Source organism: Engraulis encrasicolus, chromosome 4 (genome assembly GCF_034702125.1).
Source record: "Engraulis encrasicolus isolate BLACKSEA-1 chromosome 4, IST_EnEncr_1.0, whole genome shotgun sequence".
NCBI lineage: Eukaryota > Metazoa > Chordata > Actinopteri > Clupeiformes > Engraulidae > Engraulis > Engraulis encrasicolus.
Genome location: NC_085860.1, coordinates 10160150 through 10183338, shown reverse-complemented (window position 1 = coordinate 10183338; position 23189 = coordinate 10160150). Strand labels below are relative to the sequence as shown.

General features: G+C 43.5%; 1 protein-coding gene across 3 annotated transcripts in view; it reads right to left on the bottom strand.

The window, feature by feature from the left end:
• Nucleotides 1-23189, bottom strand: part of fbln1 (fibulin 1) — a 65986-nt gene that overhangs the window by 29695 nt on the left and 13102 nt on the right. For 2 of the 3 annotated variants that reach the window (XM_063196662.1, XM_063196664.1), the window contains 11 exons: nt 20738-20912; nt 18534-18599; nt 15795-15884; nt 14288-14425; nt 12846-12983; nt 12169-12312; nt 8217-8342; nt 7708-7833; nt 4929-5048; nt 3748-3879; nt 2064-2187 (listed from right to left, as the gene is read on the bottom strand). In XM_063196662.1, coding sequence (XP_063052732.1) covers nt 2064-2187; nt 3748-3879; nt 4929-5048; nt 7708-7833; nt 8217-8342; nt 12169-12312; nt 12846-12983; nt 14288-14425; nt 15795-15884; nt 18534-18599; nt 20738-20912 — 1379 coding nt within the window. Of the gene's footprint in view, nt 540-2063; nt 2188-3747; nt 3880-4928; nt 5049-7707; nt 7834-8216; nt 8343-12168; nt 12313-12845; nt 12984-14287; nt 14426-15794; nt 15885-18533; nt 18600-20737; nt 20913-23189 lie in introns of all 3 variants that reach the window. The other variant, XM_063196663.1, reaches the window with a different exon arrangement.

Below are 23189 nucleotides of genomic sequence, written 5' to 3'. Positions count from 1 at the left end.
AGATTCTAGGTGCTGGTAAACGCAGGAGTGTTTGATACTTAAATAGAAAGAAGTTTACCACACACTTATTTTACTTTTTGCTATTGTTTGTTCGCGCTGAATTAACGAGCAAAAAGTCCAATAAGTGTGCGGTGAGCTTCTTTCTTTTTGAGTTATTAATGAATTAATTGGCCGTCACGGCGTTGGGCTGGCTGAGCTCGGTGACGAACACGCGCACTTTGGCCATGTATGTGGTGAGCAGGCCGTGGCGCGTCAGCTTCATGAGGAGCGTCAGCTGGAAGTCGTTGGGCTGTGTGATGGGCTTCTGGACCAGCATGGCGCCACCAGAGGGCCCGCTCTCCACGCCGAAGAAGCCCCCCTCGTTGCCCTCGGCGATGGAGACGCGGACGCTGTCGCCGGGCAGCACGTTCGAGGGCCCCATCCGGAAGATGACGGTGGGGGTGGGGATGTTGATGGGGAAGGTGAGCTGGTAGTGTGTTATTCTCACTGGCATGCCCAGGCACTCGCTATTCTGATTGCAAGTCAAGCGCTCACAACGACTGTAGAAAGGAGAGAGAGATGGAGGGAGAGAGATATTGGGGGAGGAGGAGGAAGAGGAGAGGACAAACAGAATTGGACAGAAAAACAAAACAGAACAGAAAGCGGAGATAGAGAGAGAAAGACAGAGAGAGGGAGAGTCGATGAGTTGATGCAGTGGGTGGCATGCGATGCGAGCAAACCAGAGTGATATGGTAGAACATCCACACAAGACCAGGACAACAATAAGCTCAATCCCACTCCAAGACTTTCTCCAAAGAGGCTGGGATGACTAGCATTCACTGCATTCACAAATTAATATGTAGAGTGTTCATATCGTTGGAAGCATTCTCTGAGAACATGCATGTTGGGATTAAACAAATAAATGCATCAGCATTGAACATGCAGAACATTACAGCCAAGTAAAAACAAGCCACGAAAAGACATTTAACATTCTGGTGAAAACTGACAATCTAAGCTATGACTGGTATTAATTAGGGGTGTGCAAATAAATCATTATAAAAATGCATCGCTACTTATTTTCACGATATACTGTATCGATTCATGAGAATCGATTATTTAATAATAATAATACAATTGAATTTGCCACTGGTTCATGTTGTTCAGTAGAGAGTAGGTAGTATTGCTGTTGTAATTATACTGGAGCTCTCTCCTAGATGATAAAATAAATTGACTTATGAATGCAACACAGCAACGGACAAATAAGCTGTATTTGTACACATTTACTAGGGCTGTAACGATACACTCAACTCACGATTTGGTTCGTATGACGATTTTTGACGTGTATGGACATGGGACCCCTGGATAAACCCCATGATTTTAAAAAGATGTCACTAATAACGTAAAAAAAAGGTAAAAATGATAATGATATTGATTTGAAGTTTGGATGCACTACCAACTCATATCGTGGTTGTTTTCGGGACTGAAGTGTAACCGAACTTTAAAAGGGTGTATAACGATACTGCCTCCTTGCATCACGATANAGGATTGTGACTCGTGACAGCATCGTTCTCGATTCAATACAATATCGTTACAGTCCTAACATTTAATGAAGTAAACATTTCAATGCATCACAACAGTACATGAATCATAATGCATCGTGATAGAATTGCATTGCATCTTGGCATGTGTATTATAATGCACATTGAATCTATAACCCTTTGCCAATACCCATCCCTAGTATCCATACATGTTTATCAGGCTGACTTGTCAGGCCAACGCCCTGTATACGTAAGACAGCGTAAGCATCACAGTAAGGTCACAGTCAATCGTGAATTAGGGTGGGCTGTTATTTTATTAGCCTGTTATTTTACTTGTTGGATTTGTTGCTGGATCCAGGGCCCAGGGCAGTGTTGTTTGATGGCTCGTTAACATGCAACCTGCTATGAGGGATTTATATGTCTGAACTTAGGATGACACCCTTACAATGCTCTCTAGTAATTACTTAATATAATGTTGATGTGGGTGTGAGAGCCAGAAGTCCTACAGTATACATAATGTATAGTAATATAGAAATAAATACTTACGTCTCCCCTGAGCGTCTGTAGTTTTGAGGACAGTCGAAGGACAGGCAGCGGAATCCTCCCTGCACGTTGAAGCAGCTCTCCGTGCCCTGACAGGTGTGAGAGCCGGCCAAACACTCGTCCACGTCTGCGGGTAATAAGGCAGACAAGACAACTGGGTGTTAACCTACCGGCCATCTCTGATTGTTTATTAGATTTATTTACTTATTTTCTGCCTTTATTATGACTAAAAGTGGTGGACAGGAAATGATGGAGACTGGATTCAAACCTGGGCCCCCGTGGGCTCCAACCTGGGTCCCCATGGCCATGCAAGCCTTTGAACTGTACCACAGCTCCCCCGCATCTCTGATTATTGGCTAATGTGTGCAGTGTATATGTTATTGTGTATTGTCAAATAGAAATGATTTATCCTCAAGAGACACTGGACACACCCCTCAGGCCAGGCCCAGTCTGACTTACAGTGCAGAGCTGATATATAGACTATAATCTCATTACTATATGATTACATTATTGGCAATAAATCATAAATATCCATTTATTTTCCTGTTTTGTTTTCTCAGATGATTCTGGGTGTTATTAAGTTTGCACGAGTCACTGCTGCCCGCCATTAGACTACACGCTACCACAGCAGTTAGGATTTAGTAATGCGTTTATCAGTTGGACTGTTACTGTGAGCAAATTTCATGCAAAAAAAGGATAGCAAAAAATGAGCGTTGACTTATTTGGGGCTCAAAATGACTTATTTATGGTGTTCGGAAATTACTTTGTTGAGAATTTCAAGTCAATTTATCCATAGTGCAACCTAGGACATTCCACACAGTGCGGAGCCAGTCTCAAACCCTCAACCCCACAGTGCAGCATGGGTATGGAGGGCAGACTGGACCCAAAACCCCACACAGTACAGCATAGGTATGGAGAGCAGACCGGCGAGTAAGGCTTTGGAAGTGAGGTTTACATTCATCACCACGCTCTGCTAGCGAACATGGCATCTCTTACACTAGCATTTAGAAAGCAGGAAGCTAACCTTGTGCATCTACGCCATGTGTGCTTAAGGTAGACCAAAGTACAATTTATTAATTTATAAAAGTGAAAATAATGCTAGATTTTGCCTTTACTATTTAACATACGTTTAAAAAAAAACATCTTTTAAAATGTGGTGACATTGTTGACTGTATCATCATGTCCCTGCCTGCCTTGTATAAGTATTGATTTACAGCTGCACCTTGGTGGCAGTACATACAGCCAGACTCTACAGCAGCTCCTGCTGGTGAGGGTTTGTGGTCTCCGTCAAAACCAGCCCATGAAAACCAACCAGTGTGCCAGTAGCAACAACCAGCAAGCACAGATTCCACATTTTCGTCATCTCTGCATGAAAGTACATTTTTTATTTGCACTACAGGACATGTGGCTGTGGTGGTAGTGCCATATTTTATCTGCTGTCCGGCTCATTTAGAATGCTGAATGGCATCGGTAATTGAATGAACAGCACAGAGGGGTATACTAAGAAGCTGGTTCAGGAGTAAATGATTTCTAAAGAAAATGAGGACTCTAGGCTCTTTTGTTAGATGATTTACCTCTTAACTTAAACTAGTTTACTCCTGAACCTGAGGACTTTGGCTCTTCTATTAGGTGATTTACCTCTTAACCCTGTTTACTTCTGAACCAGCTTCTCTGCTGATGGACTGACCTTGGCAGCTGCGTCCGTTGGGTGCCAGTGTGTAGCCGGAGTCCGGGCACGTGCAGTGGAAACTGCCGGGGCTGTTGTGGCAGCGATAGGAACAGATGTGTCCTCCGGTGGGGAGAGCACACTCATCGATATCTGGAGAAAAGAGACAGACGTCCAACATTACATTACAGTACAGTACAGTACAGTACATTACAGTACAGTAAAGTACAGTACATTACATTACACTTAGCTAACACTTTTTTACCCAAAGCGACAGCTATTTAGGTACAGGGTATTGGTTACAGGCCCTGGAACAATGTGGGATTAGGTGTCTTGCTCAAGGGCACCTCTTCAGCCATGGATAGAGGTGTTGGTAAGGGTGGGATTTGAATCAGCAACCCTCTGATTTAAAGGCCAGCACACATTTTTTTTAGATGTAAAATCTGGGCCTCCAATGTACCAAGGGACAGTCATGGCTCATGGGACAGTCATGGCTTAATGGCTAGAGCACTGGCTTTTAGATCAGAGGGTTGCAGGTTCAAACCCCACCCTTACTAGCACCTCCATCCATGGCTGACGTGACCTTGAGCAAGGCACCTAACCCCACACTGCTCCAGTGCCTGTAACCAATACCTTGTACCTAAACAACTGTAAGTCGCTTTGCATATAAAAGCGTCAGCTAAGTGTAATGTAATGTAACGTAATGTAATGTAATACCAAACGTGCACTTTGTTGCACTCTCAGAAGGCTACTGCCCTGGATGGCTGGACTGGAGGCCAGGTTGCACAACTTTCTCTTACTGTTTGCTAAAATGTACATTTGAATGAAAACTCTCCAGGCCATAGTCAGCTACAGTAACTACATAGCCAGCCACAGTAACTACATAGCCAGCCACAGTAATCACATAGCCAGCTACAGTAAGCCATAGCCAGCCACAGTAACTACATAGCCAGCCACAGTAATCACATAGCCAGCCACAGTAATCACATAGCCAGCCACAGTAACTAGTCAGCTACAGTAATCACATAGCCAGCTACAGTAAGCCATAGCCAGCCACAGTAATCACATAGCCAGCCACAGTAACTAGTCAGCTACAGTAATCACATAGCCAGCCACAGTAAGCCATTGGCAGCCACAGTAAGCCATCAGCAGCCAAAGTAACTATATAGCCAGCCACAGTAATCCATCGGCAGCCATCTCACCTTCACAGCTGATGCCGTCTACATCGCTGAGCTGGTATCCACGGCGACAGTAGCACTGGTAGGACCCATAGACGTTGGCACACTCTTGGCTACAGGGATTGCTCTCACACTCGTTAACATCTACAACACAGTAGTACACAAGAAATTACTGAATTATACATTAATTATAACATGCAACATACTGAAGTCATAATGACATGGGAAAACACATTGCTGAAGGAGTAGCAATTTCAATGCAATATGATACAGTACAATGTGCGTCTAGTGTACTGTCAAACATTGGAAGCCAGTTAAACATAAAGAAGTAAGTCACCCTGCTGCCTTACGTTTGTAACAGGCACGTGCACTCCAATACGGCAGGGGAGGCACGGCCTCACCAGCTCCAGATGAGAATGATGAGATGCAGTAAATGTGAATAATAGTAACAATAACAGCTATTGTTTTCGAGCATCTGCACCATAACTACCATTTGAGCAGTATTTAAACAGTTTCACTCATTTTCAATCATTTCCGTGACCAAAATCGTAATATTTGCCCATTTCATGTCAAATTGCTCCGAATACGCTGAATTTGGGCCAACTCTGAACTGGCCTCACCCCGGATTGCGCAATCCCTCGTTAACAAGTTTGAGCGCATGCGCCATGTTGCTCGTTCTGTGAATGCAACCTGGTAATATTGTATTAAACGTTTTTATACACTTAATAGAAGTATGTATGGTGTGCCCTCATTTCCTGATATTTTTTAAAATATTTTCTACGTGTGATTATCATTTCTTTACTCTGGACGCTTTTGCATAACGCCCACTGAAAGATACAATGGTGAGGCGAGCAGTAGCCTGGCCGCAGACTCCTTCTGGTGTTGAGAGTCTTGCTGGACAGTTACGTCATAGCGAATCTCTAGTTCACAATACAGTCAGTCGGTGTTGTTGGCTAGCTTGTTCACTTTGACTGCTACAAGTGGATTTCATAACGAAACTAAGAGCATTCTCAAAGTTGGATTTCCAAGGGGAAAATATGTGATAAATAATGGAGGACCGGCAGAGCTGAAGGGTTTACTGCAGGTGACCGGTCAGAGGATTATAACTACCCGATCATTTCAAAGTGAGTGGTACAACAGAAAATATTTGTTGTTTCCCCTGTGTCTTGTTTGCAACCGGCGAGAATGTGTGGAAGACCATTCGCATGGGATTTTACGACTTAACAATTTACTAAGGACTAAGGAGCCTCACGAAACACAAATCCTCGCGGCTACTCATATTCAATGCCAAATTGCTTTGGACGTTTGGGGCGACGTTTGGGGCTTTGTATGAACAGCACCGGCTAAAGTAACGTTAGCATGCACAACGCCCCACAACGCCTTCACAAAGTGAAGGAAAAGAGCGGCGCATGGACCTGATGTAGGAGTTCAGGTAAGACCAATTTCCTGTGTGTGAAGCCTGTGTTTGTGAGACCCGTGGGGAGAGAGAGAATACTCCGTGATTCTGTCCGGTGTGGTAGCTTTTGTGATGGGCACCGGATTCTCGTGTGCCCGGTAACTGTTTGTAAAGTTGAGTACAGGGTACCGTTGAGGTAAATCAAATATACCCGTGTAACTACAAGACTCTGATTTAATTCCAAGGTGTAGGCATAACAGAAATGACAGTCCCAAAATATTTGGTGACCATATCGAAGCTTGTGTAATCTGTTTACGTTGACATTCGCTTCCTGCCACACCTTTGTCCCACATCGCTTGCCGTAGCCTCGTACAAGTAGATGTAGGCCTACATTTGCACGAGAATCCAGTGCGTATCACAAAAGCCATCACACCGGTTTGTTCGCCGTGGTGCTCAGCGGTCTATATGACACCATGTTACAGGCTACTGGTTCACCAGGATACTCTTTTCCCATCTCCTCTCCTCTTCTCTCTTCTCCTCTCCCTCTCCTCTCCTCTCCTTGAGCTCCTCTCCAGTCCTCATTTCTCCTCTCATCTCCTCTCTCTTCTCCTCCCCTCTCCTCCTCTCTCATCTCCTCTCTCCTCTTCTCTCCTCCTCTCCTCTCCCCTCCCCTTCTCTCCTCTCCTCTCCTCCCCTTCTCTCCTCTCCTCTCCTCTCCTCTCCTCTCCTCTCCACTACTCTCCTCTCCTCTCCTCTGCTCTGCTCTGCTGTCCACATTGGTGCTGAGTGGTTTATGTGAGACCACTGTTTGAATCCTGTGTGTGTGTGTGTGTGTGTGTGTGTGTGTGTGTGTGTGTGTGTGTGTGTGTGTGTGTGTGTGTGTGTGTGTGTGTGTGTGTGTGTGTGTGTGTGTGTGTGTGTGTGTGTGTGTGTGAGAGGGAGAGAGAGAGATCTAATAGCATTTTCTCTGCGGAAATGCAGTATGTCAAAATATGTAGGCCTACCTTATGTTAAGAAAACTGCTACGACATATGGAACTTGTCGGTAGGCCTATTTGGCAATTATTTATTTGAAAATCTGATATTGAAAAAGTTGCCTCACCAGCCATAAATCCCAGCGCACGTCACTGGTTTGTAGGTTAACTCAACTCGAGACTTTACTCAACTCAAGGCTTTCTCAAGTTGAGTAAACTTTCACAATTAAGGCAGCAGGGCAACTTTCTTTTTTACCTTTAACTGGCTGCAATGTTTTATAGATGACACTATGACATGGTGAGAGAAGAGCAATATGCTACACCATTGGATTGTGTTTGTGTGCCTTAAAAGTGAGATGCAATAGAAGTAATACTTGTTGTAATGGTCACGGCAATATAAAACAGATTATTGTTAGTTTTTGTCCATTTCTCACCGTCACAGTTTCTGCCATCAGCAGACAGCTTGAAGCCCGTGGTGCAGCTGCACTTGTAGGACCCCAACATGTTCTCACACTTGTGGGCACACAGGCGTCCAGGGTAGTGCCTGCACTCGTTGACGTCTGAGTTCCAAAAGCAAAACAATAACAGATTGACACATATTAGTAACAGAACATTAAATAAAAATGTAATGGATAACTAAAGGAGATGAAACTTTATTTCACAGTGGGCTTTCTTTTCTTAGTGTATGTACAGTACATACAGTATCAAGATTTGTCTAATACTTGCACTGCACAAAGTAGCTAACCCTATTACATGTTTATTAAACTGTATAGAAATTAATGTACAAAGTAAAGAATGTAGTGTTAATTCAGAGAGTACTCTGTGACCAAATACACATGTTATATTGACTCTCTAAGTGTTGTATTAATAACACTGCAACATTTACTGTGTAAAAATGACAGTAATGTAAAGTAATATTACTGTGAAGTGTAGTTGGGGTTACCTTCACAGGTCCTGGTGAGGCTGTTGAAGACGTAGCCACTCTTGCACTCACAGCGGTACGAGCCCACCAGATTGATGCAGCCATGGTCAGCACACACACCCTCCGGCTGCTTACACTCATCAACGTCTGGGACACACACATACAGAAAAACACTCATGACTTATGGCTTTATTGAAATCACATGAGCGTGTTTGTAATTGTTTATGATTAAGTGGTCTATTGTATCATTTATTAAGTGCATGAATCATGGCATGTTTCAGTTGAGTCACAGCATGGCTTGTGCTCAATAGCTACAAATTACTGTGTGATATGGCTCGCTGCCCAGAGGAGTTGTGAATGAAACAAGGACACAGAAAAATATGAGCAACAGAGAACAAAACGAGCTAGTAAGAGGGGTTTATGGCTCTCCCTTGGACTGTTCAAGATAGAATAGAATAGAATAGAATAGAATAGAATAGAATAGAATAGAATAGAATAGAATAGAATAGAATAATAATAATGCATTTTGTTTAAAAGCGCCTTTCAAAACACTCAAGGACACTGTACAGAGAGAAACAAAAAAATAAAACAAGACACAAACAGAATTATTTTTAAACAAAAATAAATAAATAAATAAATAATGAAAAATATGAAATAAAATTAAATAAAACAAAACAGAGTTAAAGAATCATAAAGAATAGGCTAACTGAAACAGATGGGTTTTTAGTCTGGATTTGAACAGGGGCAGAGAGTCAGTATTGTGGATGTCAGGGGGAAGCGCATTCCACAGCTGAGGAGCAGAGCAGCTGAAAGCTCTATACCCCATGGTACTAAGACGGGCAGAGGGGACAGAGAGGAGAATGGAGGATGAGGAACGGAGGGGGCGAGAGGGAACAGCAATGTGAATGAGATTAGATAGATAAGTGGGGCAAGATTGTGGATAGCCTTGAAGGTGTGAAGAAGTATTTTAAAATTAATTCTAAATTTGATAGGGAGCCAGTGGAGATGTTGCAGTGCAGGGGTAATATGGTGACAGGAAGGGGTTTTAGTAATGATGCGGGCAGCTGAGTTCTGGACCAGTTGGAGCTTGTGGAGAGATTTTTGAGGGAGACCAAAGAGGAGAGAATTACAGTAATCAATGCGGGAGGTGACAAGACTGTGTACAAGAATGGAGGTAGAATGGGAATTGAGAGAGGGGCGGAGACGGTTAATGTTACGTAGGTGGAAATAAGCAGACCGTGTGATGTTGTTAATTAGATTAGATTAGATTACTTTATTGGTACCCAAGGGTAGATTTGATTTGCAGTAAAGTGAGCTTCGCTCATACAAAACATTCAGGACATAGGACACACATAACATACAAGCAACCCACAATGAACATGTGGATAATACCAACAGTGACCTAGTGCATCCTATCAAAGAGACATGGTGTCACATAAAGTGACAGGGGTACTAAATAAAATAAGAATAATGTGGGAGAGGAAGGATAGAGAGCCATCAAGCATGACGCTCAAACTCTTAACTTGAGGGGAGGGGGAGACAGGAGAGTTATGGATTGAGAAGGAAAAACTCTTTGCTTTGGATAAGGTGGATTTGGTGCCAACTAGTAGGACTTCAGTTTTGTTAGAATTCAGTTTTAAAAAATTGGAGGTGAACCAGGATTTGATTTCAGAAAGACAGGTGGTGAGGGAGGGGGAAGGGAGAGTGTCAGAGGGTTTGCCAGATAAATAGAGCTGGGTGTCATCAGCATAGCGATGGAAATTCATTTTGAATTTGCGGAAGATATTACCAAGGGGAAGGAGGAAGGTGATGAAGAGGATTGACCCCAGAACAGAACCTTGAGGAACACCAGAGGTGACAGGGGAGGGCTTGGATTTAAATGACTTCATTTGAATAAATTGAGAACGGTCAGAGAGATAAGAATGGAACCAGTTAAGGGGTGTGTTAGTTATGCCAATTGAGAAGAGTCTGTGTAGAAGGATGGAATGAGAGATGGTGTCAAAGACTGCACTGAGGTCAAGGAGAATGACAATAGAGAGTAGGCCAGAGTCAGCAGCCATGAGCAGGTCATTAGTGATTTTAACTAGGGCAGTTTCAGTGCTATGTCGGGGGCGAAAACCAGACTGGAAGTGCTCATAGAGGGAGTTATGAGTTAGCTGGGAATGGAGTTGAGAGGCTACAATTTTTTCTAGAATTTTGGAGATGAATGGAAGGTTGGAGATTGGGCTGAGGTTGTTGTAGTCAGAGGGATCAGAGCCAGTTTTTTTGAGTATAGGGGTGACAGCAGCAATTTTGAACAGAGAGGGTACAGTACCAGTGGAGAGTGAGGAGTGGATGATGGTAGAAATGAAGGGGAGAGAGGGGAGGCAGGATTTGACTAGGGTTGTGGGGAGGGGATCAAGCTGACAGGTGGAGGGCGTGGATTTGGAGATGAGGTCAGATATTTCAGAGGAGTCCGGGAGATGAAAGCTAGAAAATAACTGGTGGAGGGGGAAGAGATCAGTGGGGGAGGGAAAAGAGGGGTTGCAGATAAGATCCAGAATAGACTAGAATAGACTAGAATAGACTAGAATAGAATAGATTAGAGTAGAGTAGAATAGAGTAGAATACAAAATAATAGAGTAGAATAGACTAGCATCAGTACAATGAAAACTACACATGAATTGTCTGTGCTGCACAATGAAACGGAAAGCACCTAAGACACTGTGCAGTTAAAAAAAAATACCTGAAAAAATAAAACGAAAATGTGTGATGGACACAAGATACAAGGAGATTCAAGACTGAAGAACAGCATGTCTGCAGTATCTTTGATAGCCTGATGCATCATGAAGAGAAAATCAATGCTGACCTATTGAGCATGTGACTCGGCCAGTTGTAAAGGCAGGTCTACACACTGCTAAATCAGCACCAAGAGATACCCATGAAGATCCAGGGTGATCGAAATGTAGCTTGTCTTAATGAAATTAAGTTTATTTTTTTTGGAACCCATTTGGCAGTGTGCAGACCTACCTCCTTCAGCTGTCTGATACGATTGTCTGCCACCAGCAAGAAGTGACTTTGGATGTGCGCACCTATCCTGGTTTTACCAGACCTCATTAATTACTTCGTAATTCATTGTTGGTCTGGATCCTCGATGGCCTGGAGCGCTTGGGTCGGAAAAGTGAACTCAACTCTGGTTTAAAATGAATGGTGACCAATCGCTGACCAAGTGTGTTCGCTTATTGGCCGGCCACCTGGAGGACGACTAAAGCCCCCCCCAGTGAAGAGTAATCTGTAATCTGTACTGAGGTGGTACTAACCTACACAGCATGTGCCCTCTGCATTGAGATGGTATAGTACCCACAAGGGGTGGAACTTAAGTTTTTTCCCCACCAGTCATGGTGGCAGGTAGATTTAAAATTCTCACTGTTTTTACCAGTCAAAGTGACCGGTGGGTTCAAAAATGTACCAGTCACCACTGAAATGTACCCGTCATTGGCAAGTGGATGGGTGCTTATTTCCATCCCTGGTACCCACCTCCACAGCGCGTGCCCTCTGCATTGAGGTGGTACTAACCTACACAGCGTGTGCCCTCTGCGTTGAGGTGGTACTAACCTACACAGCGCGTGCCCTCTGCATTGAGGTGGTATAGTACCCACCTACACAGCACATGCCCTCTGCATTGAGGTGGTATAGTACTAACCTACACAGCACGTGCCCTCTGCATTGAGGTGGTACTAACCTACACAGCGTGTGCCCTCTGCGTTGAGGTGGTATAGTACCGACCTACACAGCACATGCCCTCTGCATTCAGGTGGTATCCTTGTCAGCCCAGCATTGTGTGTGTATGTTGTGTGTATACAGTAGGCCTCACCTACACAACACGGGCCCTCTGCGTCCAGGTGGTATAGTACTAACCTACCAAGGAGGTCTACATAAGTCATTGTAACCTACACAGCGTGTGCCCTCTGCGTCCAGGTGGTATAGTACTAACCTACACAGCGTGTGCCCTCTGCGTTGAGGTGGTATCCTCGTCCGCAGCTGACTGAGTTCCTCTGGCAGGTGAAGGAGCCCACGGTGTTGAAACACGTCTGGCCGGTCGGACACGGACCACTCTGGCTCAGACACTCATTAATGTCTAGCGCGCACACACACACACACACAAACCCACACACACACACACACACACACACACACACACACACACACACACACACACACACACACACACACACACACACACACACACACACACACACACACACACCACGCACGCACGCATGCACACACACACGCACATGCACGCACGCACACACACACACACACACACACACACACACACACACACACACACACACGCATGCACGCACGCACACACGCACACAGACACACACACACACACATACAGTTTATAGATGCACAGTGAAAACAACAGTGTTATTTTACACTTTTCTGAGAATATATGATGTCAAATTCAACTCTTGGAGAGGTAACACTTAGATAGTTGACTAACAATTCAACAGCTGCCTAACAATTAATAATGCGTCCAAACATGACGGTGTCAAACAATTATTACAGTAGGCCTATACAAAAAAGTGAACGTCAGTATTTTCCTGGCATTTAGAGAGTAGAGGTCAACGGTTTTCTTGTCCATGCCATGTCTCCTCTTACCTATGCAGTTTCCCAAGGCATCCTGGATGAAGCCCTGTCCGCACTGCACTTTGGGCCGACAGCGAAAAGACCCCGGCGTATTCTGGCACTCGAAATCACCCGGGCAGTTGTGTGTGCCGGTTTCACATTCATCAATATCTGGAAAGAAATCCATGAGTTTGTGAAGTTCACCATTTATTGTGAAATCAGTTGATGCATAAAAAAACGTAGATAATTATCAAGTGTAGTGGCATGAAATTAAACCCTTTTGCAGAACCTCAGTTATAACCTTACTGTCACCAAAAGTGTTATGTCAAAGTCTTAATCTGTTACTTGAGGCTCTTGGTAATGTCAGCTACATTTCAATTTCAGCATCAGTGTTCCAATCTTGATTTTTCAACACAGTGTTCAACACAGTTAACTTTTCACATACAAAGAGGAGATACTTCTGATTCAACATGGCCATAACACAGTGATGGCTAATCTGTATTCATTATTAGTTATAATGCAGTGTCACATATCCCGAATGACCTGATTTACCTGTCCAGTTCAACCAGGTGGCCATCAGGTAAAAGCAGCTCATTTGGAATGTGGGTCAGTGGATTGGATTGATCCAACTTGCCCATCAACACTTAGCCTCATACAGTAGGTGTGCACAGATAGGGATGAGGTGGTGCTAAAGCACCTGCTCCTTTGACCTACAGCAGTGTTTCTCAACCTTTTTTTAGGCGAGGCACCCTTTCAATTCATGAAAAATTTCGAGGCACCCCAAACCAACAAGCCGTAAAATGGCATCGCATCCGATACCACACAAGCTTAGAAAAGTAACACACGTCACACAACCTACGTTCGAAGTTGCAGCTGACTGGGGCGACCTATATTTACTTTATTTTATAATTGTGCGTAAATGGCAGATGAAAGATTCCACTGACTAACATTACCTTATCAATTTAGACAAATATGTATTATATTTCATAATTTATTTATCAGCCACGTTTCCGCGGCACCCCTGAGGGTGGCCTGCCGCACCCCAGGGTGCCCTGGCACCCCTGTTGAGAAACACTGACCTAGAGGACAAAGAAATGCCCTTTTTGAGAGTTCTTTTTAGATTTTTTTTGTCACAATGTACCGTGGTCCCACCTTGCCATGATAATCTATAAATGCTTCACAATCAAAAGCATGTGACAATAATGGCCAGATAAAACATATAGCCTATGTTGTCTAGAAAGGCAGCCACAAGCTCCACATGCCCCCAAAACCCCTCCAACCCCACCCCCAGCACCTGCCCCCCAAAAATGTCTGTGCACGCCACTGCTTAGCATATAATTACTGTAAAAGAATTGCACGAGCACTCAGCCTCTACTGAGCCTCTACTGAGCACTCAGCCTCTACTGGCATTTTACTACCATTTGACCAGCAGGTATCTGTCCTCCCCTCTCACTAACCTACTCTACTCTACTAACCTTTGCAGAGGTTGGTATCGGTGAGCTCGTAGCCGGTGCCGCAGCTGACGTCGCGTTGGCATCTGTAGGATCCCAGAGTGTTGATACAGCGCTCCCCTGCCCTGCAGCTGTAGGCCCCCAGCAGGCACTCATTTATATCTGAGGAGGGAAGATAACATATAGTATAGTAGAGTATAGTAGAGTACAGTATAGTATAGTATAGTATATTATAGTATAGTATACTGCCCTACAATCTAAGAACGCAGTAACTCTGAAAACGGCAAACTGAGAAAAAAGGCTTCAAAGTTTCCCGTATGGCGCGACAACTGTGTTGTCGGTAAATTGGTGGTGACACTTAATGCTCGTTTAGGATAGAAATTTAATGCACCCTAAAAAACGCAAAAAAACAACATTTATGTGTCTTTTTGCCACAAAAAAACGAGTTACTGCGTTCTTGGCTGGTATTACTGCCACAAAATGGAGTTACTGCAGGAGTTACTGCGTTCTTAGCTTGTATTACTGTCTACTCCCAAACCATTGAAACGTGCAGCAGTAACTCGCCGACTGCGTTTTTGTTTTGTACGACATAACCTTTAAATACAACAAGCAGTAACTTTTTTTGGGTCATTTTTGCACTTTCAAAATGAGTTTTCTCCAAAACGGGACGGTGTTAGACCACCATTTTTGGACACAAGACAAATGAGGTAGTTTAAAACCCATTTCCGATATAAAAAAAATCAACCATTTTGAGTTACTGCGTTCTTGTTTTGCACGGCAGTATAGTATAGTATAGTATAGTATAGTATAGTATAGTATAGTATAGTATAGTATAGTATAGTATAGTATAGTATAGTATAGTATAGTATAGTATAGTATGCAGCGCTCCCCTGCCCTGCAGCTATAGGCACCCAGCAAGCACTCATTTATATCTGAGGAGAGAGAGATACATTATAGTACAGTACAGTATAGTGTATAGTATAGTACAGTACAGTATAGTATAGTATAGTACAGTACAGTATAGTATAGTATAGTATAGTATAGTATAGTATAGTATAGTATAGTATAGTATAGTATAGTACAGTATAGTGCAGTATAGTATAGTATAGTATAGTATAGTATAGTACAGTATAGTGTATAGTATAGTACAGTATAGTGTAGTATTAGTATGACTATTGATCATGTAAGGGGCTCTATAGGCCATCTATAGCATCATGTAAGGGGGGGGGGCATCTATAACATCATGTCAGGGGGGGGGGCATCTATAATATCATGTAAGGGGGGGGGCATCTATAATATCATGTAAGGGGGGGCATCTATAATATCATGTAAGGGGGGGGGGCATCTATAACATCATGTCAGGGGCCTTGTGGCTTCCAACTAAAGTGACCACTGGTGCTGCTGCAGCGTGTATGTGTGTGATCCCAAGTAAGCTTGTAAAAACAACAGGGAGCGAGGAGGAAGCAGCCCGACTTACGGGGAGCGAGGAGGAAATGGAGGAGGTAGTAGAAGAGGAAGTTATCCGACTTACCGTCACATGACCTCCCATCTGGTTTGAGTTTGAAGCCCGAGTGGCACAGGCAGGTGCCATTACCTTCACACTTCTGACCACATTTAGCCTCTGGTATTTACACACACACACACACGCACACACACACACACATACACAAACACGTGCGCATGCACGCACGCACAAACACAAAGAGAGATGGCGGGGGGGGTGGGTGGGCATATTTACAGAATGTAGGGTAACACTTCCAAATAAGGGGCCATAATTAACAGTAAAGTAGCTACAACCTAATACTTAAGTAAGGGTTAATAATCATTACTTAATGGCACATTAGACACATATTAATTGTTATGAATGCATATGTTGAACATTAGTAAGCAGTTACTTAACTATTAGATAACTATTACCTTGTGTTACAAGTTAATAGCATATTATTATTTAACTAATAGATAAGTAAGGGCACAGTTAATAGTTAAGTAGCTATCAGGTCATACTTAACTAAGGACCAAAATTAACACTTACATAATACAAAAGTAAGGCATAACTAATGGTTAATTAATACTTAAATATTGGGTTTTGGGACCCTTATATTAGAGTTGGCTGAGGATAACTCATGGTTAATTAATAGATCGATATTGTTGTTTGGGACCCTTATATTAGAGTTGGCTGCGGATAACTAATGGTTAATTAATCGATAGATATTGGTGTTTGGGACCCTTATAATAGAGTTGGCTGAGCATACCTAATAGTTAATTAATTAATCTACTGTGACATCTAGTTTTCAGACGTTCGAATCACTGTGGCAACAGGAGCCATTATATAGCAAGGATTAGACGTACACTTCTCAATGATGGTGGGGTGATGAGATGTAATTTTTTCATGTACCACTTATTAGTTTTAATGGTAAAAACCCTGCAATAAATGCAGAACATTATGAAGAGTAATTCACAAATTCCTCTGTGATAATTAGGTTAATGTTTGAGAATATTAGCTCCAAGAAGAGCAGTGCATGATGGGTACGCAATCTACAGACAACAATAGTTCGGTATTATTTAATCATTAGATATGCCTTGCTTTTGTATTAAGTAAGTGTTAATTAAGGTCCTTAGTTAAGTATGACCTAATAGCTACTTAACTATTAACTGTACCTAATCTAATGATTAAATAATACCGAAATATTGTTGTCTGTAGATTGCGTACCCATCATGCACTGCACTTCTTGGAGCTAATATTTTCAAACATTAACTTAATTATCACAAAGGAATGGTTTAGTTTTGCTTCAAAACTATTCTCTTCATAATGTTCTGCATTTATTGTAGGGTTTTTACCAGTAAAAAAAATTACATCTCATTACCCCACCATCATTGAGAAGTGTACGTCCAATCCTTGCTATATAATCGCTCCTGTTGCAACTATTACAGTGATTTGAACGAGTGAAAACTAGATGTCACAGTAGATTAATTAATTAACTATTGGGTATGCTCAGCCAACTCTATTATAAGGGTCCCAAACACCAATATCTATCAATTAATTAACCATTAGTTATCCGCAGCCAACTCTAATATAAGGGTCCCAAACAACAATATCTATCTATTAATTAACCATTAGTTATCCTCAGCCAACTCTAATATAAGGGTCCCAAAACTCAATATTTAAGTATTAATTAACCATTAGTTATGCCTTACTTTTGTATTAAGTAAGTGTTAATTTTGGTCCTTAGTTCAGTATGACCTGATAGCTACTTAACTATTAACTGTGTCCTTACTTATCTAATAGTTAAATAATAATATGCTATTAACTTGTGACACAAGGTAATAGTTATCTAATAGTTAAGTAACTGCTTGCTAATGCATTAAGTAAGGGTTAACGTTCGGCGAGAAGGAAATGTAAAGGAAATCTAAAGAAATGTCCCCGCATGTGTGAATCATTTAAGTATATCCATATAATAAGCGGGTTAACTTTCGGCGAGAAGGTCGCTACCGTGGAATAGCAGCACGACAGAGAGAATCTTTAGACCCCGACGCGGAGCGGAGGGGTCTTGTTCTCTCTGAAGTGCTGCTATTCCACAAAGCGACCGACTCGCCGAAAGTTAACCCGCTTATTATATGGATATACTTAAATGATTCACACATGCGGGGACATTTCTTTAGACCTATTTAATGTTAAGATTGTTGCTGCGCAAAACAAAACAGTGCCGTTGTGGAACACCACTAGGCAACAGCTAGGTAGGCTAGCCAGGACAGGTGTTGTCTATCACAGCAGCTGATTAGAGTGACAAAAGACCGGACCCCCTGCGGAGTGATATGAAACATTCGCTTTAGCCACTGACTTGTATACAAGCCAGTGGCTTTAGCAGTGAACGTCTTGTTGCCATTGACCACAGGACAACGGGTGCTGTCTATCACAGCAGCTGATTAGAGTCTTGTTGAAAAGTCGCTTTAGCAGTGAAAAGTCTTGTTGGCATTGACAGCGGTCTGTTATAGACCAACCCGTCCGTTATCGAAAAATAACAGACGTCCGAACGTTGGGGAGCCCCGTTGAAATGAATGGAGCATTCGACAGATGACGTCACAACCATATAATAATAACAATTAATATGTGTCTAATGTGGCATTAAGTAATGATCATTAACCCTTACTTAAGTATTAGGTTGTAACTACTTTACTGTTAATTATGGCCCCTTATTTGGAAGTGTTACCGAATGTAGATATTTATTACAAAATAAAACACTATGTTGGCATATTGTACAAAGCGCCTTACCTTGGCACGCATCGCTGAGTGGGAGCTGAGTGGCTGAGTTTCCATTAGTTTTAACCAGGCCTGAACCTGTATGATGACGAGACAGACAGCATGTTATTAAGGTACATTATTACATTACATTACATTGCATTTGACAATGCATTGCATTTCGGCATTTAAACCAAAGCGACTTACAATCGAGGACATAATCATACTAGTCATCACTTAGAAACAAAGCGCAGAGGAAATATTCAGAACAACAAGTGCAGATGCAAAGTAGGGTTAGTTTTGTTTTGGTATGTTTAAGGTACATTAAGACAGAGTACACACACATACTCATCATTCCATAGAGTCTGGTCAGGGACTGGTGCAGCTCAAGCATTAGTGCAGTAGATAATCACGAAAGAGGAGAGTCTTAACTTGCATTGTTAAGGCTGAAAGAAATGTGCCGAGTCTTGCTGGCGCTGGCAGCACAATGCAATCTCCTGCAGGGCCACTAGAGGGCAGACTACTGTTGACAAATGTGTGGGGGTTTTGGTTTGGTCTTCTGAGGGCAATGACTCAAGGCATTAGACTAGGACGCTAGATAGTCCCCAGAGATAGATAGGGTATTACTTAAGTAGAGTTAGATGTTCCCCAGAGATAAATAGGGTATTACTTTAGTAGAGCTATTCTTCAGAAGGATACCACAAGGTAGGGGGAATGTCGGGACAAATCCACAGTCCGTTTAACTAAACAGGAGGCCCTAAAAGACCATGACCAACAATATTATTGTTACTACAGAGGGAAGGAGTGGGTGGATGGAACCGCGGCTGGACTAGGGGAGAAATAGGACCAGGGCACTTTTATCCCCCTCATGATTAGTGGAGCAGAACTGTCTCACCGGTGGGCCCCACACTCTTCTGAGCCCCTATTTTCAGAAATGTAAAAAAGAAATCTGAAATTTCTGAAAAAATAGGGTCACTTGAGGGTGCGGGGCCCACCGGGAAATACCTGCTATGCCTGATGGCCAGTCCAGTGCTGGATGGAACATTATACGCCCTCACAGGGACCAAAACAAAGCACTTAGCAGCAACCCTCATTCTCCTCACTATTCATGTCAGGACTCCGGGATTTCACTCCAGTATCTCCCCACAGTACAGCAGCTTGGTAGTATGATTGTCTGGGTATTAAAATCTGCATGACTCATACTGGAGGATATTGCGTACAGCCACAAACAACAAGAAAAGTAATATGACTCAGACCAAAACACCAAATCAAGTCAGACTCATTTTCTAGCGAAGTGCAGAATAAACATCATCGATTTCTATGAGCGTAACCTAAGTGATTATAAGTATTGTATGTGAGATGTAGGGGCCAATACTAAAGGGCCGTACACACACATTGCTACTAGTTGCTCGCTCAACGAATGAAGTCAATAGAATGTCGATGTGTTCCAGCGAGACTCGCAGGCGAGTACTGTACAAGCGATGCGATGTAGGCGGATCCCGAGTTGAAAATATTTTATCTTCAAGCGAGGCGACTAAGTGAGTAACCAATTGGAATGCAGAGTTCGGTACTTCTCGCCTGTTCATTGGCAGCGGGAACTTTCAGTGAACGTTCCATGAAAGAGTGGCGAGTAGGCGAGCAAGCGAAAAGCTAGCTTTGTGTGTGTCCGCCGCTTAAGAAGCTGGTTCAGGAGTAAACCAGGTTAAGTAAAGTAAAAAAAAAAAAAAATCGAATAGAAGAACCTGGAGTCTTCATTTCCTTAAGAATCATCTAATGGAAAAATCAATGGGTGATTTACCTCTTAACTTGACCTGGTTTAGGTGAGTAGGTGGCTTCATGAGTGACCCCTGACCCCTGACCCCTGACCCCTGACCTGGTAGAGTGGCCTCGTTAATGCCCTGACCTAGTAGAGTGGCCTCGTTAATGCCCTGACCTGGTAGAGAGTGACCCCTCACCTGGTAGAGAGTGACCCCTCACCTGGTAGAGAGTGACCCCTGCCCCTTGCCCTGGAAGAGTGACCTCGTTAATGCCCTGACCTGGTAGAGTGACCCCTTCCCTCTGCCCCCTGACCTGGTAGAGTGACCCCCTGCCCCCTGCCCCCTGACCTGGTAGAGTGACCCCTGCCCCCTGCCCCCTGCCCCCTGCCCCCTGCCCCCTGACCTGGTAGAGTGACCCCCTGCCCCCTGCCCCCTGACACCTGACCTGGTAGAGTGACCCCCTGCCCCCTGCCCCCTGACCTGGTAGAGTGGCCTCGTCGAGCACGTTGCTGGCGTCCGTGGTGCTGTTGCCCTCCGCATGGCTGCAGCAGGCGCGGCTCACCAGGCCACACTGGTAGCCCACCGCCAGGCTCAGGTCACACGGCACACCAGTCTCCTGGGCCGCCCTACCCAGCAGGCAGCAGTCACAACACATCTGATGAGGAGAGAGAGGGAGAGAGAGAGAGAGAGACAGAGAGAGAGAGATAGAGAGAGAGAGAGAGATAGAGATAGAGAGAGAGAGAGACGGAGACAGAGAGAGAGAGATATATATATAGAGAGAGACAGAGACAGAGACAGAGAAAAGGTAGGAACAATGTGGTCGAAGGGTGACAGTGGACAGAAACAGATGGGGGTAAGGTAGTGTAGGGTGGGGTGGGATGGGGTAGGGTGGGGTAGGATTGTGCCACATGAGGGATGCGGGATGAGGAATGCGTGATGCGGGATGAGGGTATGGCACAAGATCAAACGGGCTGCTGGTTACTCACTTCCCCTCAGACCTGCCATCACATTATGCAACTTACTGTATGTCTATCTCTGCAAGGCAGATGACTGTCTTTATTTGAGTCAAAACACACATTATTGTAAAAATGTTTAAAAACACACTTCGTAGCCTCTTACTGCAGCAGGGGTCGCCGGCGACCCTATTCACTTGCTGAAAATGCTTCACTACATCATAACAACATTGATATGACATTACAGCAAAATCAACTAGTTCCATTTGCAAACAAGTTGAAGAAGTGAGTAAAATCTGGTGGTGCTGACCACATGGAGTGTGTGATCTACAAAATAAAGCGTCACATGAATGAAAAGTATTGCAAATAATGCATCATGCAGAGATTGTAGCCTATATGAATGATGCAGTATCAATCCATTAATTACTTTTGGAATCAATCAGGTATTTCTTCTCCTCCACTAATAGTGTGGTTTGAAAATATAAACAGTTGGTACAGTTACATGCACAGAGCACTCTGGTTTTAAATGGGATATTGTGAGTATTTGGTTTACATAAAATGAACTACTCCATTCACATGTGTGGGACAGCGTTCGGCAACCGGAACATTACCAGGACACAGACACTTTCTGAATGAGTTAAAAGTTTACACGACTTATGCACAATCTAAATACTGCCACCATTCTGTTTAGAATGGGAAGATTCCTACATGTAACTGCAGTTATTGTAATACACTGTAATACACTGTAATACACTGTAATATAGCAAGTTAAAAGTAAAAAAGTAAGTTGCTCTGCTGCCTTGGGTTTGTACGCTTACTCAATGAGTGAACTTATAAACTCAAGGCAGCAGAGTAACTTTTAATATTTTTTCTGTTTAACCTGTTGCAATGTTGAACAGTTTAGATGCATTTAAATGTGTTGTGAAGTAAATGCACTCAGGTGCCCTCATGCTTCTCAGGTGCTTCGGAATGATAGCGAGCAACACACACACACACACACACACACACACACACACACACACACACACACACACACACACACACACACACACACACACACACACACACACACACACACACACACACACACACACACACACACACACACACACACACAAACAGAGAGTCAGAATTTTATTGCTGACATTTGGTTATTTGCCAAGCTTCCTGTGTGTGACACAAAAGGCCTCGAGGCAGTAGAGGCTGTAGGAGCCTTGAGGAGAACAGAGGAGAGAAAAGCAGAGGAGAGTAGAGAGTGGCGCGGTGTGCAGTCAGACTGATATGTGCAAAGAGCTACAAGTTCGGCGTAAACGAGTCCCGTCCTGCTCCTGTAAACACAGCCAGGAACAATCACTCTGATCCTGACACAGCACGTCACCTGCTCGGTATATAACACACACACACACACACACACACACACACACACACACACACACACACACACACACACACACACACACACACACACACACACACACACACACACACACACACACACACACACACACACACACACACACACACACACAGCACATCCACTGGATGTATATAGGCTCAGGTACATACACCTCAAGTGCAGACACACACACACACACACACACACACACACACACACACACACACACACACACACACACACACACACACACACACACACACACACTCACCCCACACCACACACACACACACACATTCTCTCTATCTCTCTCTCTCTCTCTCTCTCTCTCTCTCTCTCTCTCTCTCTCTCTGTCTCTCTCTCTCTCTCTCTCTCTCTCTCTCTCTCTCTCTCTCTCTCTCTCTATGGCACTCTGCAGAGGTTCTCTGCCTTTTGTTTGTATTTTTATGGGAGTTATTTACAGTGTAATAATGCATCTCCTCTCTGCCCTCCCGGCCCTTCTTGACGCACAGGCACACACACAAACACACACATTGACTAAGACACACACATGCACACACGCACACACGCACACACACATACA